This window comes from Nannospalax galili, unplaced genomic scaffold, assembly GCF_000622305.1.
Source record: "Nannospalax galili isolate Female #2095 unplaced genomic scaffold, S.galili_v1.0 scaffold279, whole genome shotgun sequence".
NCBI classification, from domain to species: Eukaryota; Metazoa; Chordata; class Mammalia; order Rodentia; family Spalacidae; genus Nannospalax; species Nannospalax galili.
This window is the reverse complement of record NW_008343971.1, coordinates 2,019,169-2,034,916: the sequence shown is the minus strand read 5'-3', so window position 1 is coordinate 2,034,916 and position 15,748 is coordinate 2,019,169. Positions and strand designations below refer to the sequence as shown.

At 42.0% G+C, this 15,748-nt stretch overlaps 1 protein-coding gene across 1 annotated transcript in view; it reads right to left on the bottom strand.

Annotated features, from left to right (window-relative positions):
- Positions 1 to 15,748, bottom strand: part of Dnah6 (dynein axonemal heavy chain 6) — a 317,890-nt gene that overhangs the window by 183,863 nt on the left and 118,279 nt on the right. The window contains exons 26-31 of the mRNA XM_008840298.1: positions 14,805 to 14,930; positions 14,559 to 14,714; positions 13,746 to 13,907; positions 6,738 to 6,875; positions 2,620 to 2,787; positions 1,469 to 1,617 (exon numbers count right to left, since the gene is read on the bottom strand). Of these exons, the coding sequence (XP_008838520.1) occupies positions 1,469 to 1,617; positions 2,620 to 2,787; positions 6,738 to 6,875; positions 13,746 to 13,907; positions 14,559 to 14,714; positions 14,805 to 14,930 (899 nt within the window). The remainder of the gene's footprint in view (positions 1 to 1,468; positions 1,618 to 2,619; positions 2,788 to 6,737; positions 6,876 to 13,745; positions 13,908 to 14,558; positions 14,715 to 14,804; positions 14,931 to 15,748) is intronic.

Here is a 15,748-nt window from a genome sequence, read left to right as displayed (position 1 = left end):
AGAGCTAGAAAGAGAACAGATTCCCTCACAGCCTCTGGATAAGTTGGAAATTCAGGATATTGTAGTTTCTAGGTGTTGTAAAGGGAAGAGTTGCAGCCTAAAATGAGACAAGATTCTTGCTTTGCTAGTAACTGGGGAACCGCTGAATCTTGGACCTGAACTGTTACTGTAAAAACAAAGAGTCTGACATAAGCCTGGACTGAGAGTGGGACGAAGATGTTTCCTTAACGATTCAGGTTGTTTAGGCAACACAGGGTTCTCCTTCTTGCATGTGTATATCAGACTGTGAGTCTTTAAAGACTAGTCAGCCTGACTGACAGTAACAAAGACTTAAAAGACTCAATTTTATGTATGTTTGTGTGTGCATATGAGTGCAGTGCCCACAGAGGCCAGAAGAGGGTGTTGGATCCCATGGAGTCAGAGGGTTTTAAAAAAGATTTAATTTCTATTTTAATTATATGTTTATGTGCGTGTGTCTGTGTGGACTATGTGCACATGAGTGCAGTGCTCATGGAGGCCAGAAGAGGTTGTTGGATCCCATGGAGTTGGAGTTACAGACAGTTGTGAGCCACTGGACATGGGTATTGGGAACCGAACTCAGGTCTTCTGGAAGACCAGCAAGTGCTTTTAATGACTGAGCCATCTCTCCAGCCACAGCAAAGATTTTGTACACTGAAATCCAAAGCCTATGAGGAGTTCAGGGGGGAATTCAAGTTAGTCAGTTGGACTCACAGAGAAGATCCAGCATGGGCCACATAAGCATTAAAGGAGGAATTAGAGCTTCTTTGAGGCCATTTAATGAATTTGATTGCAAAGTTTGGAGTTCCACTCTCTTCCATCTTGGTTTCTGTCTGTATGTATGTAATTTGTGTGTGTGTGTGTGTGTGTGTGTGTGTGTGTGCATGTGTATATGTGTGCATGTATGTATGGAGGCCAGAAGACAACTTCAAGGTGATGTTACACAGGAGCTGCCTACCTTGTTCTATGAAGTGAGGTCTCTACTGGCCTGGAGCTCACCAACTTGGCTAGCCAATTTGGAAGCCCCGAGGAGCCTTCTGTCTCTGCTTCTCCAGGATTCTAAGCACGTGATACCATGGCTAGCTTTCTTTCCCCCCCCCCCTTTTTTTTTTAAAACTTTTACAAGAACTTTACTGAGAATTTCATATAAGATGTTTTGATCAAATCCATGCCCACTCCCTCCCCTCCAACATTCCCCCCTCTGAAGAGGTAATCCTAAAACCTTTTAAGGATTAGATACAAGCTCCCAAATACTTTTGACATTTTGACATTTTTGGCCTTTGGAACAGAGTGTGTTGCTAACAGGCCCAAGGACATTTTGGCTTTTAGCCCGGAAACTGGCCATGTGTCTTTGGGGTCTTTTTACCCTGACCCTAGCATGGCTAGCTTTCTGACGTGGGTTCTGGGCAAGTACTTTCCTAACTGAGCTTCTTCTCCTTTGGTTTCTTACCCAGCCATGACCAGTACGGATTTGACAGCTCTCATGCCAAAGTCATAGTGATCCTGCTGAGAGAGCTGCTCACTGCAGAGTTTGTACATCTGTGTCATCTTTCTTGCTAATATTTTACTGGATTCAAATCCTTCAGAATACAGAATTACCTAGGAGAGAAAGAATAGAACACAATGTCTCCTCTCTGGTTTTGCTGACAACATATTGGCATGATACAAAGGTACCTGAAATCCAGCCTAGGCAGCACACCTTTCCACGCTGCTGAGAAATACCATGCAGCCCATGGTATTTCTGTCTTGAGCTCACAGTAGTCCTCCTGCCTCAATCACCCAAGTGCTGGGATTGTAGGCATGAGTGACTCTGTCATTTCTTGAGGCTAATGAGATTTATGTGCAAACAAAAGTGAGGATAATGTAGTCTTTTTAGAACCAACCTTGACATTTTAACTCCTAGAGGTAGACTGATTAAGTCACTGTTAATTAGTTAATGAAATACGTTGATTCATTGCACTTTAGGAGCTTACTAGGTTCTGAATACCATTCTGGGCATTATGGGTACCAGCAGTGAGACTGGAGACCAGCCAAGCCAATCAAGCACACAGAGTAAAACAGTCTCTGTGACAGTCGCATTTATGTTCAGGGGAATAATAATAAGCAGCCATTACCAGTGTGCATTCATAAAGTGCTATGTCTAGTTTTAATTGTCAACTGGACACAATCTAGAGGGATTGTCTAGATCAGGCTGGCCTGTGGACATGTCTGTGGGAAACTGTCTTGATTATGTTGAGACAGGAAGACCTGCCCGCTGTGGGCAGCACCATTTCCTGGGTTTGGGGCCTGATCTATGTAAGTGTAGATCTATTTTAGTGCAAGCATGCATGTACTAATTTCTTTCTGCTCTTGGCTGTGTAAGTGATGTGACTCGATGCTTTTAGCTCTTGCTGCCTTGTGTTCCCAGCTATGATGGATTGTAACCTGGAAGTGTGAGCCATAGTAAAACTTTTCTCTCCTCAGTTGCTTTTTGTCAGGGTATTTTATCATGGTGACAGAAGTAAAACTAGAACATAAAAGGAGTTTCTATACTGAAAGGATTGAATGTTAAATAAAAAAAGCCATGCTTAACATTTTGCTTTTTTACATTCTGAAGCTCACCTCTGCAATCAGTGCATAATTGGGAACCATCATCGCAAACGGTCTGAATAGGGCTTTTAAATTGTCTGGCAACTCGGTCCTGCCTGCATAGCCAGGATTCATGGTGATAAAGGCTGCACAGGTCATAACGAGCTTGATTTCTCGGCCCTCAAACATGAATCTAGAGAGCTGTTTAAAAGGAGGCATAAATCAGCACTTCTCTAGACATTTGCCAATTCTTTCACATAATCATTGCTTGGCTATGAGACTCACTTAAGGGGTGGCCAAGCAGAGTCCGTCGAATCCTGTTGAGGGAGAGCAGGGAGCATTTCTTTCCTTATCCTCCCCCGTCTACTTCCAATCTCTTCTGGTCTCAGGGCTTCCTGCTCCCTCCCTGGCCAGCCCTTCTCTGCTCTGCCGGAGTTCTGTTTCCCTTCCTGACCCAGTCCTGAAATCTTTCAGTCTTGATAGCATTTGCTAAGATTTTTCAGTTCAACTTAGACTTAACAGCCACTGAACATTTTCTCCCTTCACTTTCTGGTGTTCCCCTCAAAATTCCAACCTGGCTTTATTCTTTGGGTGGATGTGGCCTCTCTGTCACCATCCTTAGAACAGCCCCTTCACTTTCATTCAACAGTAGATGCTTATTGAGGTGAGGCCCTGTGCGAGCCAATGAGGCACAGTGTTGAAGGATGCTCACAGTTGAGCCCTGCTGTGTGAGTCAGATCTGGAAACTGACCATTGCATGGAGTGGATGCTACAGTGGAGTGAGTGAGTGAGTGAGTGTGTGTGTGTGTGTGTGTGTGTGTGTGTGTGTGTGTGTGAGTGTGTGTGTGTAATATAGCAGGCTGTTGGAGACATGAAGCTCGAAGAGGGGCACTACAGGTAGATAAACCAGGGGCAGCTTTTCAAGCAGAAGGGAGATGGGTAAGCAAGAGCACTGCATGTCCAGGGAATGAGCAGAAATCTACTTTGCTAAAAGGGTAATAAAGTTCAGGGAAAGTATAGCTAGGAGAAGTGCTGTGGTTTACATCGCCCCCAACAGGCTCAAACGTTTGAACACTAGGTCCCAAACTGGTCGTGCTGTTCTGAAAGTTGTGAAACTTTCACCAGTAGAGCCTTGTTTGGAGGAAGTAGACCATTAGAAGTGGGCCTTGAGGTTTTGAAGTCTGACCCACCTCCTGTCTCCTCTCTGTTTCCTGTCACCGGAGACCTCACCCTCCTACCACTATGCCTTCATCAAGCCTTTGCCTCCAGACCTTTCCACCTTGAGAATATCTCACTCCTGTCAGCCAAAATAAACCCTCTTAAGTTTCTTCTTGTCAGGTATTTGGCCACAGCAATGACAAAAGTGACTAACACACTGGGACCTGAGCATCAAGTCTTGCACAAAGGCTGAAGAATTTCCCTATTAATTGCTCTTGCCTTTACTTCTCCTTCACATCTCCTATTCACCAGTCAAGGAATTTATTTTCTCCCTACAGATAAGGGTTACACAATTTGGGAGTCTTTTAGATAGACCCACTGAAGGGGTACCCCAATTGCCTCACCCTGCATTCCTGTTCACCATGGAAGAAACCAGAGCCATCTGCGTCCCAATTCCCTACCCACAATTTGGGTAACCTCTTCAGAAGATGACATGATAATAATAGGAGGTAGGAGTTGGCTAGGCAGTTAGGGTAAAAAGACCCCAAAGAGAAGTAGCCAGTTTCTTGGCTACAACTCACAATGTCCTTGGGCCTCTTAGCAACATACTCTGTTCCAAAGACCAAAAATATCGAAAGCATTTGGGAGCTTTTATCTAATCCTGAAAAGATTTTAGGGTTACTTCTTCAGAGGGGGTAATGTTAGAGTAGCCAAAAGCCCCATAAAAAAAATAAAAGGGGGCTGGAGAGATGGCTCAGCAGTTAAGAACACTGGTTGTTCTTCCAAGAGACCCAGGTTCAAATCCCAGAACCCACATGGAAGTATTTGGGAACTTGTATCTAATCCTTAAAAGATTTTTAGGGATACCTCTTCAGAGGGGGAATGTTAGAGTAACCAAAAACCCCATAAGAATAAATATATCCATCAAAGAAGAAGAAAGAGTACATGAAGAGTTATCAGAAAAAAGTGATGGGGAGATATAGGAGGAATTGGAGGGGCGGGAGGGGTCATGGATTTGATCAAAACATCTTATATGCATGTATGAAATTCTCAATAATTTATTTAAAAAATTTCCTTATTGTCTCATGGTTCAAAGGAAGCAGAGGGGATGGGGCAGAGGTGACACTGGACAGTCACTTGGGGAACCATGAGAGCTCGAATGTGAGAAGCGTATGTGGGGACTAGGGGCTCCCAGCAGATACAATTCACTCCATTTGGAGACAGTTTAGATTCTACATTGATGGTAAAGAGACAAAGCAGAGGTGAAATCAAGGTTCCTAGTCTGGCACCGAATGAAGATGCTAGGGGAAGACCAGGATAGAGCCGGGAGGAGGAAAAAGTGGCAGGCGCATCCCAAGGCCGGTTTGGCTGCTAGAGGGACTGATCACTCTGGTCACGGCTCTGTTTTGTTTCCGTTTCTTCATCCATTTTAAGGGATGTAGCCCACTCCAGCCGTATCATATGAGCACTGGCAAGCTGAGAACGAGGCTGGCTCATCTCAGAGACTTCCAGTTTCATTGTGTCTTGCAGCCGCCCTCCAGCTGGCAATTCGTCAGCCGCCTCTGCCCTTTGGTCTCTGCCCCTTCACTTCCCGTGTTTTCTCTCTGTGGGTTGCTCAGCAAGATGTTAATGATTTGCAAGTTACATCTGGAAGTCCTTGCTTTTAATCCACACCTCCGCAGAGCGTGGGAGGCAGGACAGAGTAGACTTTAGGGTCACCGGGATTCATGAGTATCTCAGTTCTGTGCTGTCTATGGGAATATTTAACTTCTTTGAATCCTTTTCACCTATAACCATCTTCACACAGGGTTGATGGAAATACTAAAGTAGGTAGCGCAGTGACTTGCACCTCTCTGTAGCTCATTAACATCTAATATCTGCTTTGCTTTTATTTGATCTATAATTTGCTACTTTGCAAAGGTGATCATACAAATCTGTAACTCTTTATCAGGGTACCTTGCCATGGTAATTGTCGTCTCCCCTGAGCCAGGGTGAGCCCAGAGGCCCCCAGTGGCACCAATATGAACCTTGTTGATAGAACCTGAGGAGGACTAGAGCTCTTCTGGAAGGGGCTGAGGGAGGAGTGAAGGACTTGGGGACTGAGTGGCTGGGAGCAGTTCTGGTTTGTATAGACTGAACAGCAGTGATCTCAGAAGATCAACAAAGAGTGGTCAGGGGCTTGGTCCCATCCTTACTGCCGTCCAATACAAAGCCTTTCAGTACAAAATCCCTTCTCCAGGAACTTGCTCATCTGGGGCTAAGACAAATGTTAAATATCAGGATCACTCAGCATGTTCATTTGACCCCTACAGTCCTTGTATTTTACAGGAGAGGTAAGGCCTCCTTGGGTCCCCAGGAACTTAGTCCCTATTTTCAGATCATCTTGAACTTAGAGGACATGAGAAACATGATGAGGTCCAGAAAAGGCAGCATTAAAGAAACAGAAGTAAGTATCAAAGGTTAGGAAAAGAAAGGTGAAGAGGAAAATAGGAGGTGGCGGGCAGAGGATAGTGTGTGTGTGTGTGTGTGTGTGTGTGTGTGTGTGTGTGTGGTGTGTCTGCATGTATGTGTGCATGTGCATAATGTATGTGAATATGGTGGGTGTCTGCATGTATGTGTGCACATGCATAATGTATGTGAATATGGTGAGTGTGTGTCTGCATGTATGTGTGCATGTGCATAAGTGAATATGGTGAGTGTGTGTCTGCATGTATGTGTGCACGTGCATAATGTATGTGAATATGGTGAGTGTGTGTGTGTGTGTTGGGGATGCAGAAAAGAATTTCCAGAGGCCAGGGATGGAGTCTTATTGTTTGTATGCCTAGGACCCAGCATTTGTTGTTTTGTGTTGCTTGGATGAGGAATTAATTCACCCAGGTCAGTCCAGTTACCGTGGCATTCAGCAGTTACATGGAGAGCATGTCCTTTCTCACAGGTGGCCTGCTAATGATCCACTTGAGCTACTGTTGGCAGACAGTCCCCAGACACCTCACCTTTGAGGCCTTGGCATTCCTAATGGTGATGAGTTGCTGAGCAATGACTGACAAGACTTCGATGTCAATTCGATTGAATTCATCAAAACAGCACCAGGCCCCTGACTGTGCCAAGCCACTGAAGAAGCGCCCCATCATCTGAAATGCAAGCAAAGCTGTTAAACTTGGGGGTCACACTGTCCGACTCGCCCCAAGGTTGTAATTTGGAGCTGGGGTATTAAAGAGAAAGAGGGGAAGTGGTTAAGAGCACATACTACTCTTGCAGAGAACCTGAGATGGGTCCCAGACACCCCTGTTGGGTGGCCTATAACGGCTTGTAACTCCAGCTCCAGGGAAACTGACTCTCTCTTCTGGCCTCCTTGGGCCCTGCACTGCTATATACAAACCCCCACACAGACACACACACACACATATATGATTAAAATAAATGTAAAATCTTAGGAAAACAAAAAGTTGATTTGTCTATGTCCATAACCATCCTGGGCATGAAATCTTATGATTTCTGAAGCTAAGCAGGGTTGGGCCTGGTTAGCATTTAGATGGGAGAAAGGAGGTGGTATCTGCAAAAAAAGCAAGTGCTTTTTTTGCTGCGGGTGTTATAATTAATGTGCTGTTTCCTAACAGACGTAAGCACTCATCCACAAAAGAAAACATCTTTCTGTTTCTGATTAAGTGAGTTGAATCTGAATTTTAAATGAGGCTTTCAAAAATATTTTATTTATTATTTTTATTTTATGTGTATGAGTGTATTGCCTGCATGTATGTGAGTGTACCCGTGTCGTGCAGTGCTGCGGAGATCAGAAGAGGGCTTTGGATTCCCCTGGAACTAGAGTTAAGAACAGTTCATAGTCACCATGTGGGTGCTGGGAATCGAACCTTGGTCCTCTACAAGAGCAATTAGTGTTCTTAAACACTGAGCCATCTTGCTAGCCCTGGATCTGAATTTTAAATAAAATGATTATATATTTTTCCTCCTTTATTCATAACCTCCACAGATCTCTGGCAAATATGTGAAAGGTTCTCAAAGAATCTAATACATGGAAGAAACAAACTTAAGGACTTTGGAGAAACCTTGGAGAATTTTACCAATGGGGTCTTTCATTGTCTGTGGAAGGTGCTTACTGTGGTCAGGAGCACATGAGGACTCCTGAGCAGAAGGCGCTGCTGCACTGTTAGGTAGCGGTTCTCCAGCAGAATCCTAATGGTGAATGGAAGTGGCTGTGGACAATGTCTTTGGAGACCAGAGTTTGGGTTAAGCATTTGCACAAATATTCCATTATGCTCTGGATATCTAAAAACATAAATGATGCTTTTTCTGTCTTAAGGTCAATGTCAAGTAAGCATACACTGTTACTGCCCCCCTCAATTCCAGCAACATGAATAGATCTCTGTGTGTGCCTCTCTTTACTTTTGTGCCTATAATTGTACCCATTTCTGCCTGATAAAAACGCAATGAAAGGGGAAGCCAGTGGCAGGAAGAAAAGTTTTATAAAAACAAATGCCGGAGGATAGAGATACATGGAAACATACTGCACGACTCTGAAGAGAAAAACTGTAGCCCAAAGTAGAGAGAGGCAGAAATACTTGTCAGTGGGGCTTTCAGGAGTTTCCAAACCCAACATCAGTACACGAAAGGAAAGCAGATAGAACCCCAGGAAAACTGTGGTTTCTCTTCTTTTGATCATTCCTCCTCTCTTTCCAAATGGAAGAAGCAGGGTTCAGATTTCAACACTAACTTTTTCCATCAGATTAAAATCCTAAGACCTCCTGGTAGACAAAGGAGAACTGTTTTAGAGCTATATTAGGAAATCATGGGAGATAAAGGTCATTGGCTTGGGAGCACAGGAAACCAGAGACAAGGAAAGAAAGGGGTCTGGAGCTCTCAATTCAATCACTAGAGACTCAGTAATAATAATGAGAGTTCCATCCCGGAGCAAAACCAACTAAAATGTGTGCACTTAGGAGGAAAGCCCTTATCTGGCATCCACTAAGGGTTGTGTCCAGACGCTCTGTGGGGAAGTCTGATGTATGGTCTAGCTATACCCCTCCAGAGCTCAGCTCACATTCTGGAGAAGCAAGCTGCCCATACTGTCAACTTAATCCTCTATCCATATTAATGAGCCAGAAAATGAATGAACAGATATTTGGGGGAAACCAATATTCAGAAACATTTAAAATGAGAAGAATGAATGGAATGAGCAACCTTGGAAGAAATGGAGATCATCAAGGAGAGGGAAGAGCATTTAAAGTAATTCCAGTGGAATCTCAGAGAGATTTGAGAGGAAATTGCATTCTTCTAGTGCAATCAGAAGGTTGTCAAAGATAAGTCCTTGAAAATCAGTATCACTGTAACCAAGATTAGATCAATTAAATGGATGTGCCGAATGACAGAATGGATAAGACGAAAGACTAAACTGTCATTCTGGGTAATGCTGAAGAACTCTTCCAACACTGTTGAGTAATGATCTTTCTCTTAGGGTGTGGCTGCCTCCTGGGGCACATGAAGACTTCCCAAGGAATACTTGTGTGTGGGCTGTTTTAAAGGCAGTCAGAAAGAAAGTTGAATATCTTTAAAAATATTTATTATTTTTTAAAATTTTATGTGTATTAGTATATTGCCTGCATGTAGTAAGTGCACCCATGTGGTGCACTGCCCATGGAAGTCAGAAGAGGGTGCCAGATTCCCCTGGAACTGGAGTTACAGATAGTTGTTAGCCGCCATGTGGGTACTAGGAATTGAACCTGGGTCTTTTGCACGAGCAGTCAGGGCTCTTAACCACTGAGCCATCTCTCTAACTCCCACCTCTGTATTTTTGATATAAGCTCTTTGCTAAAACATTTCCTTGAGGACATGGCTACACAAATTACCCTCTTTTTCAGTCATTATTTTCTGAGAAGGAAGTTGGGAGTGTCAAATTCAGTCTTCACATGTCTGTGTTTGCCAAGTTGTGTGTCACATGCGTAAAATCCAGCAGATGTGAAGAACAGCCTGCTCTTTTCCTAACCATCTCATTATGGTACATTGAATGCCCAGGATGCAAAACTTCCAGCCTACCAAAAAAGGGAACAATTCCAAATAATGACCTTGAAGAAAGGAATATTCTATTGATAGACTGGGTATCTTTTATATGTCAGGTAGTTTCTAATTCTTCTCTTCCAAAATAAGTGAAAGAGAAGCCAGTGCCTATACGCCAGTGCTAGCCAGGAACACATCTGCAATCAAACAAATTGCGTTTCATACTTGTCCCAAGAAAGAAGAACACACACCATGGTGAGCTGTGAGCCATAAGGGAGCCATGGGTTGTTCTAGTAAAAATAGCATCAGGAGGGGTTGGGATTGGATTAGGAAACTTCAGCAATAGTCCAATGAAGAAGAGTTTTGCATATATATATGTATCTATATAATTTTTATAGTTTATTTATTTATGTGTGTGTGTGTGTGCATATGAGTACAGTGCCTATGGAGGCCAGAAGAGGTCATTAAATTTCCTGGAGTTGGAATTACAAGTGGTTGTGAGGCACCCCACTTGGGTTCTGGGAGCTGAACTCCCAGTTCTCTGCAAGAGCAACAAGTGGTCCTAACCACTGAGCAACCTCTCCAGTCTCTGTACTATATATTAACTTTCTAGTACTACTCTAATATATCACCATAAACTGGGTGGCTTAAAGCAACAGAAATGTGTCCTTTTTCAATTCTGGAGGCTAGATGTCAGAAATCAACATATTAACAAAGTCATGTTTACTCCCAGGCTGTAGGGGAAAATTTTTTCTTGGCTCCAGGTTCTAGTATTTGCAGTCAATCCCCGGCATTCCTAGACTGTATTGCATCACTACAACCTTGACTTCTAGTGTATCTTTTCACATAGTTTTTTTTTTTCCTTCTGTCTGCGAAAAGCTCCCTCTTAGAAAGACATCAGTCATTAGATTAGGGTTCATTAGATTAGGGTTCATTCAGTTCTAATATGATATTATCCTTACTAGATAACATCTATAAAGAATATATTCCTAAACCAGGTAACTAGGTGTTAGGACACGAAAATCTTTTAAAGGAGGAAAGACACACAATAAACCCTACTCTAAATGAGGTACTAGTAGAAAGCAGGGGCAAGTTTGTGCTGAATTTCATAATAATGTCATCCAGGTAAAAGGCTGGTGGACAGCCTGTCTGAAGCTTTGCTTAAAGATGCAGCAGTTATTTGGGTTAGCTGAGACAAGGGATGGTCAGTCATTTTTGTACTTTGGATGAACTGCTTCTTTCTCTTCTCAGAAACAACTGTGGGATGCTTTCTTTGCCTCATTCCATAGTGAGTTCACAGTGACTTGCTTTGATAGTCTGTAGTAGCAAATAGACCCCAATACTTCATACCTCACCCCAGACCTAACTTACAAGTCAGATTAGATACTTGAATCGAAATTAACAGGTGATTCATATATGTGCATGTGTTACATGTATAAAATATGTAATATAATATATATTAAAAACATTGTTCTAGAGAAGATAAAGTAGAAAAGGAAAATAAAAGAATCCATTGACCCCAATGCTTTGAATGCTTTCCTTTGAATGGCAAGGGGTATATTTTACTGTGTTGATTCTTCTCTACAGATTTAATATTCCATTAAATCTTAAATGAGCAATCTTTTGTTATTTTAAGTGTTGTGTGAAGAATTGACTTTTTTTTTTTTTTGTCTTTTGAGACAGGGTCTTCCTATAGCCCCAGCTGAACTTACGAAGTAGACCAGGATGCCCTTGAACTCACAGAGATCTGCCTGCCTCTGCCTCCTGTATAATTGATTTTCAGACAAAACAGAGAGCCGACTATCAAATAATGTGCACATTTCATAAATCTTGACAGAAAAATTGAGGGTGCAGCAGAAAGTTGGAAGATTGTGTCTAATAAATTCTTTTTTAATAAAATTGGTAGTGTTCAAAGTTGATATTAGCAAACACAGAAATAAATTTATGTTTTTGTGGTTTTGATAGCATCCATTGAAAGAGTTAAAAACAAAAATCCTTCCCCAGTGGGAAGTCACTGCAATTGTTTTGTTAGATGGAAACGGTGCATTTCCTAAGCACTGGCCAAGCATTTGTGTTTACACCCATAGGTTAAGTTATTATAGCGTCACTGTTTAGATGTTCTTACTTCTTGCTGTATGTGTTTTCACAGTAGATGGAATCCCACTGAAATTGGCCAACAGCCCACGGAAAACAGATGATGCAGAGACCCGAAAGTTCAGTGTCTTGCCACAAACAGAGGAAGATCATCCCACACCTACCACTCCCTCCAAGGCTCAGGGACTTTTTCAGAAGACGTTGCAGGAAAGAATGTAAGAGCTGGAGAAAAAGGTGGGGTGTTAACTGGAACTGTCCTCTGACCACTATGCACTATGCCTGTAAGCTGTAGTCACACCTCCTTCCCAGGCTCATAAAGGAGTGGAGGGAGGAGTCTTACCCCTCCCACCCAATCAGTAGACCTTAGCTGCATGTGGAGGGTGAGGCAAAGTATATATAAGCCAAGAACACCAAGAAGCACCTTCTCACAATTGTATGCATCTGTCAGGATCTGTATTTGAGTGTGGACTTTACAATGCAGCTGCAAATGTGGGGCGCCCAATCTTCTGTAAATAAACCACTACCCTATTCTCTCTTTAAAAAAACAAAAGAAAAGAAAAGAAAAAACCCTCAGAATCCTGGAAAGCCTGAAAAAGTCTGTCAGGGGAGATCTGTGAGGTCAAAGTATTTTCAAGAAAGTGTTAAAATGTTATTTACCTTTATCACTTAATTACTTGAAAAAGTTAAACTATTCCTCTCTTTCTGGAGTCTAGGTGAGACTAGATTGCTTCAGATAATTCAACCAAGACTCAAGGGGTTAAATACAGAAGCAAAAATGTCACCTGTTCTTCCAAACAGCAAAGATTTTAAAAAGTAGAAAACCAGCCAGTAAGTCTTTTGCCTGCAAGGTTATTTTTACAGTGCAAATGTTTATATTAACATTGTTATTGGTATTTTATTTTATTTATTTATATTTGAGGCAGGTTCTCCCTGTCACCCCAGCTGGCCTGTAACTCATTATGTGGTCTAGGCTGGCCTCGATCTTACAGGGATCCATCTGCCTCTGCCTTCCAAGTGGGACTAAAGGCATGTACCACCAATCCTGGCCCCTATTATTAGGATATATAAAATACATGATCTTTAATTTATGACACACTAAATATCAATAGATGTAACCTGTCTTGTTAATTTTAAGAGCATAAAGGGGCCTGCAAAAAGCTTGAGAACTGCTGTGCTGAAGAAAACCATTGATTCTCATTCATTCTTTGAAAGCTTTGTTTGTTTGGTGGTGCTGAGGATTAAGTCCAGGGCCTCATGCATACCAGGCAAGTGTTTGAGTTGACTACGCTCCAGTCTTCATATTTTACTGATATGGAAGTCTCTGAGCTGCCCTTCTTCTCCTGTAAAGTTAATTTTTGTTCCTAGGTTTTCTTGCATATATACATATACACACTATATTAAGCTTTATTTTATTATTATTATTATTATTATTATTATTTTTTTTTTTTTTGTGTGTGTGTGTGTGTGTGTGCCTGTGGAGGTTGGAAGAAGCTTTTGTATTCTCTGGAGCTGGAGTTACAGGCCATTGTGAGCTGCCTCTGTGGGTGCTGGGAATGGAACTCCAGTCCTCTGTAAGAACAGAAAGCACTTTTAACCACTGAGTCATCTCCCCAGCCCACTCGCTATTATATTTTGTATCACATATCACTACTTACTCTACTTACTTACGTATATAGATTTTTATTTTATTTTTCACCACCTGAAAAGTCTCCCCTGGGTTGCTTCTTCTCTGGATGGCCCAGTCCACCACATGTTGCTTGCTCTATTCACTACATTTTAATTCTACTTTCTCCTCTTATTCACCATTATCTCATTCTCTATTTGTTTTATTAAGTCATGTTGCAAACAAAGACAGTTGGAGAAAGCATTTAATGCTTGTATTTCGATTACAAATGTACCTTGTAGTCCAAACCGTCAGAGCAGTTGAAGACCACACACTGGACAGCAAGAGCTTTTGCTAGATCTTTGGTGGTTTCTGTTTTCCCGGTGCCAGCAGGACCAGCTGGTGCACCTCCAAGATCGAGTTGCAAAGCCCCCATGAGGCAAAGATAGCAGCGATCCTGAGAAATCCATCAATCGGCGTTACTGACGGGAACTGGCTTCAGTCACAAATTTTTAAGAACTTTACTTTCTAATAGGAAGGTCCCTATTTTCTTTGTGTATATATGTTTGTGTATGTGTGTGGTGTCTGTGCATGTGTGCATGTGTGCAGGGGTGTACGTGTGAGGATGCATGCACATGTACAGTGTGTGTACTTGTCCATGGAGGCCAGAGGTTGACACTGGATGGCTTTCTCGATTGCTCTCTACCTTATTTTTTGAGACAGGGTCTCTCACTGAACCTGGAGCTTACTGATTTGTCCAGGGATGGCTGACTGTGAGCTCCAGGATTCCTCCTGTTTTTATCTCCCTCGTGCTGGGATTATAGGCAGTGCCACCACACCTTGCTTTTATGTGTGTGCTGGGGATTTGAACCCAAGTCTTCATGCTTATGTGGCAAGCCCTTTCTGTACTGAGCCATCTCTGTAGCTCTGAGACCCACCATTTTCCGTGAAATATTGTAATTGCAATGTACTCAGAGATCCATATGCTATAAATTAGATAATGCAAATTTTTGCTTTATGAAGATATAGTGATGATGAAAACTTTCAAAACTGTTCTGATGAAAAAGCACTCTTGTGATAGAATGACCCTAAGTGATCAGTAATTTACCGTGAGAGGAGTGATGACCAGCCTCGGGCATGCTCCCAAATACTCATAGCCATAAGTGTACTGAGAGAGTGCCATTCTAGCCACGCAGTTATCCAGGTCTATATCCCAGTAATAGCGCAGTTGTCTCTGCCAATCGAAGGAGTCGGCTGTGCTTACCTATGTGACAGAAATGGTATACATATTAGAGACGCTGATTTCACAAATAACTACATGATTTTTCCAATTTTTCTTCAATGAAACATTTACCTTGGCTTGAACAAGTTCGGTGACTATATCTCTTGCATGCACATCAATGGTAATCAATGCAGTTATAATGTTTCTGTGTAATTTTGGAAGACTGCCTCGAACTATCACAGCCAGGGCATTTAATCTCTACAAATTAAAGAATTGTCACAGTGAATTTTACAACATCAGTAAAGACACACACACACACACACACACACACACACACACACACACACCATTAAATTTAGAGAGGAACATGTATTAAGACCATCTAAATTTAAGACTTTGTAATTCTGTGACCAAATAACACAATATTTTATTTACTTCTCTTAAGACTTCTGTGATGCATAGACCATCTTGACCTCTGTTTTTGCATTTGATCAGAGAGGGTGAGTAACTCGATAGCCGTCAGAGTCTGAAGTAGTAAAACTAGACTTGAGTGGGCATTTGTGTCAGAAAGCCCCTGACATATGATGGAGTCTTTGGGGAAGACTGTTCTTCCTAAAATTTAAGTGTGGTTAAAGGTGATATTTCTTCTTCTCAGGGGCAGTTTTTCTACTAATAATATAAAAAAAACCTGAGCATATTAACCTGGCCAATGACTAACTGAACACAAGTACTTTTAGAAGCTTTAGGTCCTGATTTACCTAAATTATTATATCGTCATCAAAATAGGGTGGTGCTTCTGAGGGCCTTGTGCCACTGGGCAGGATTTTCACACTCAGAATTGACAGAGCTTGTTCTGGGTAAACAGTTCTCTGTTCTGTGATGCTGGAGACAAAATTCCATTGCTGAACTTCCTGAAAGTGTTTTCTATCATTTCAATATATTTGTTCTCTTCCTTTGTTTTTCACGTGTGACTCTTTAGGAAGGCAACATTGCTTGGAAGTGTAATTAAGTTTGGAGTTAAAGATCAGGCTTAGGTACTTATCAGTAAGATAATTTCCAAATCTTTTTTTTTTTTT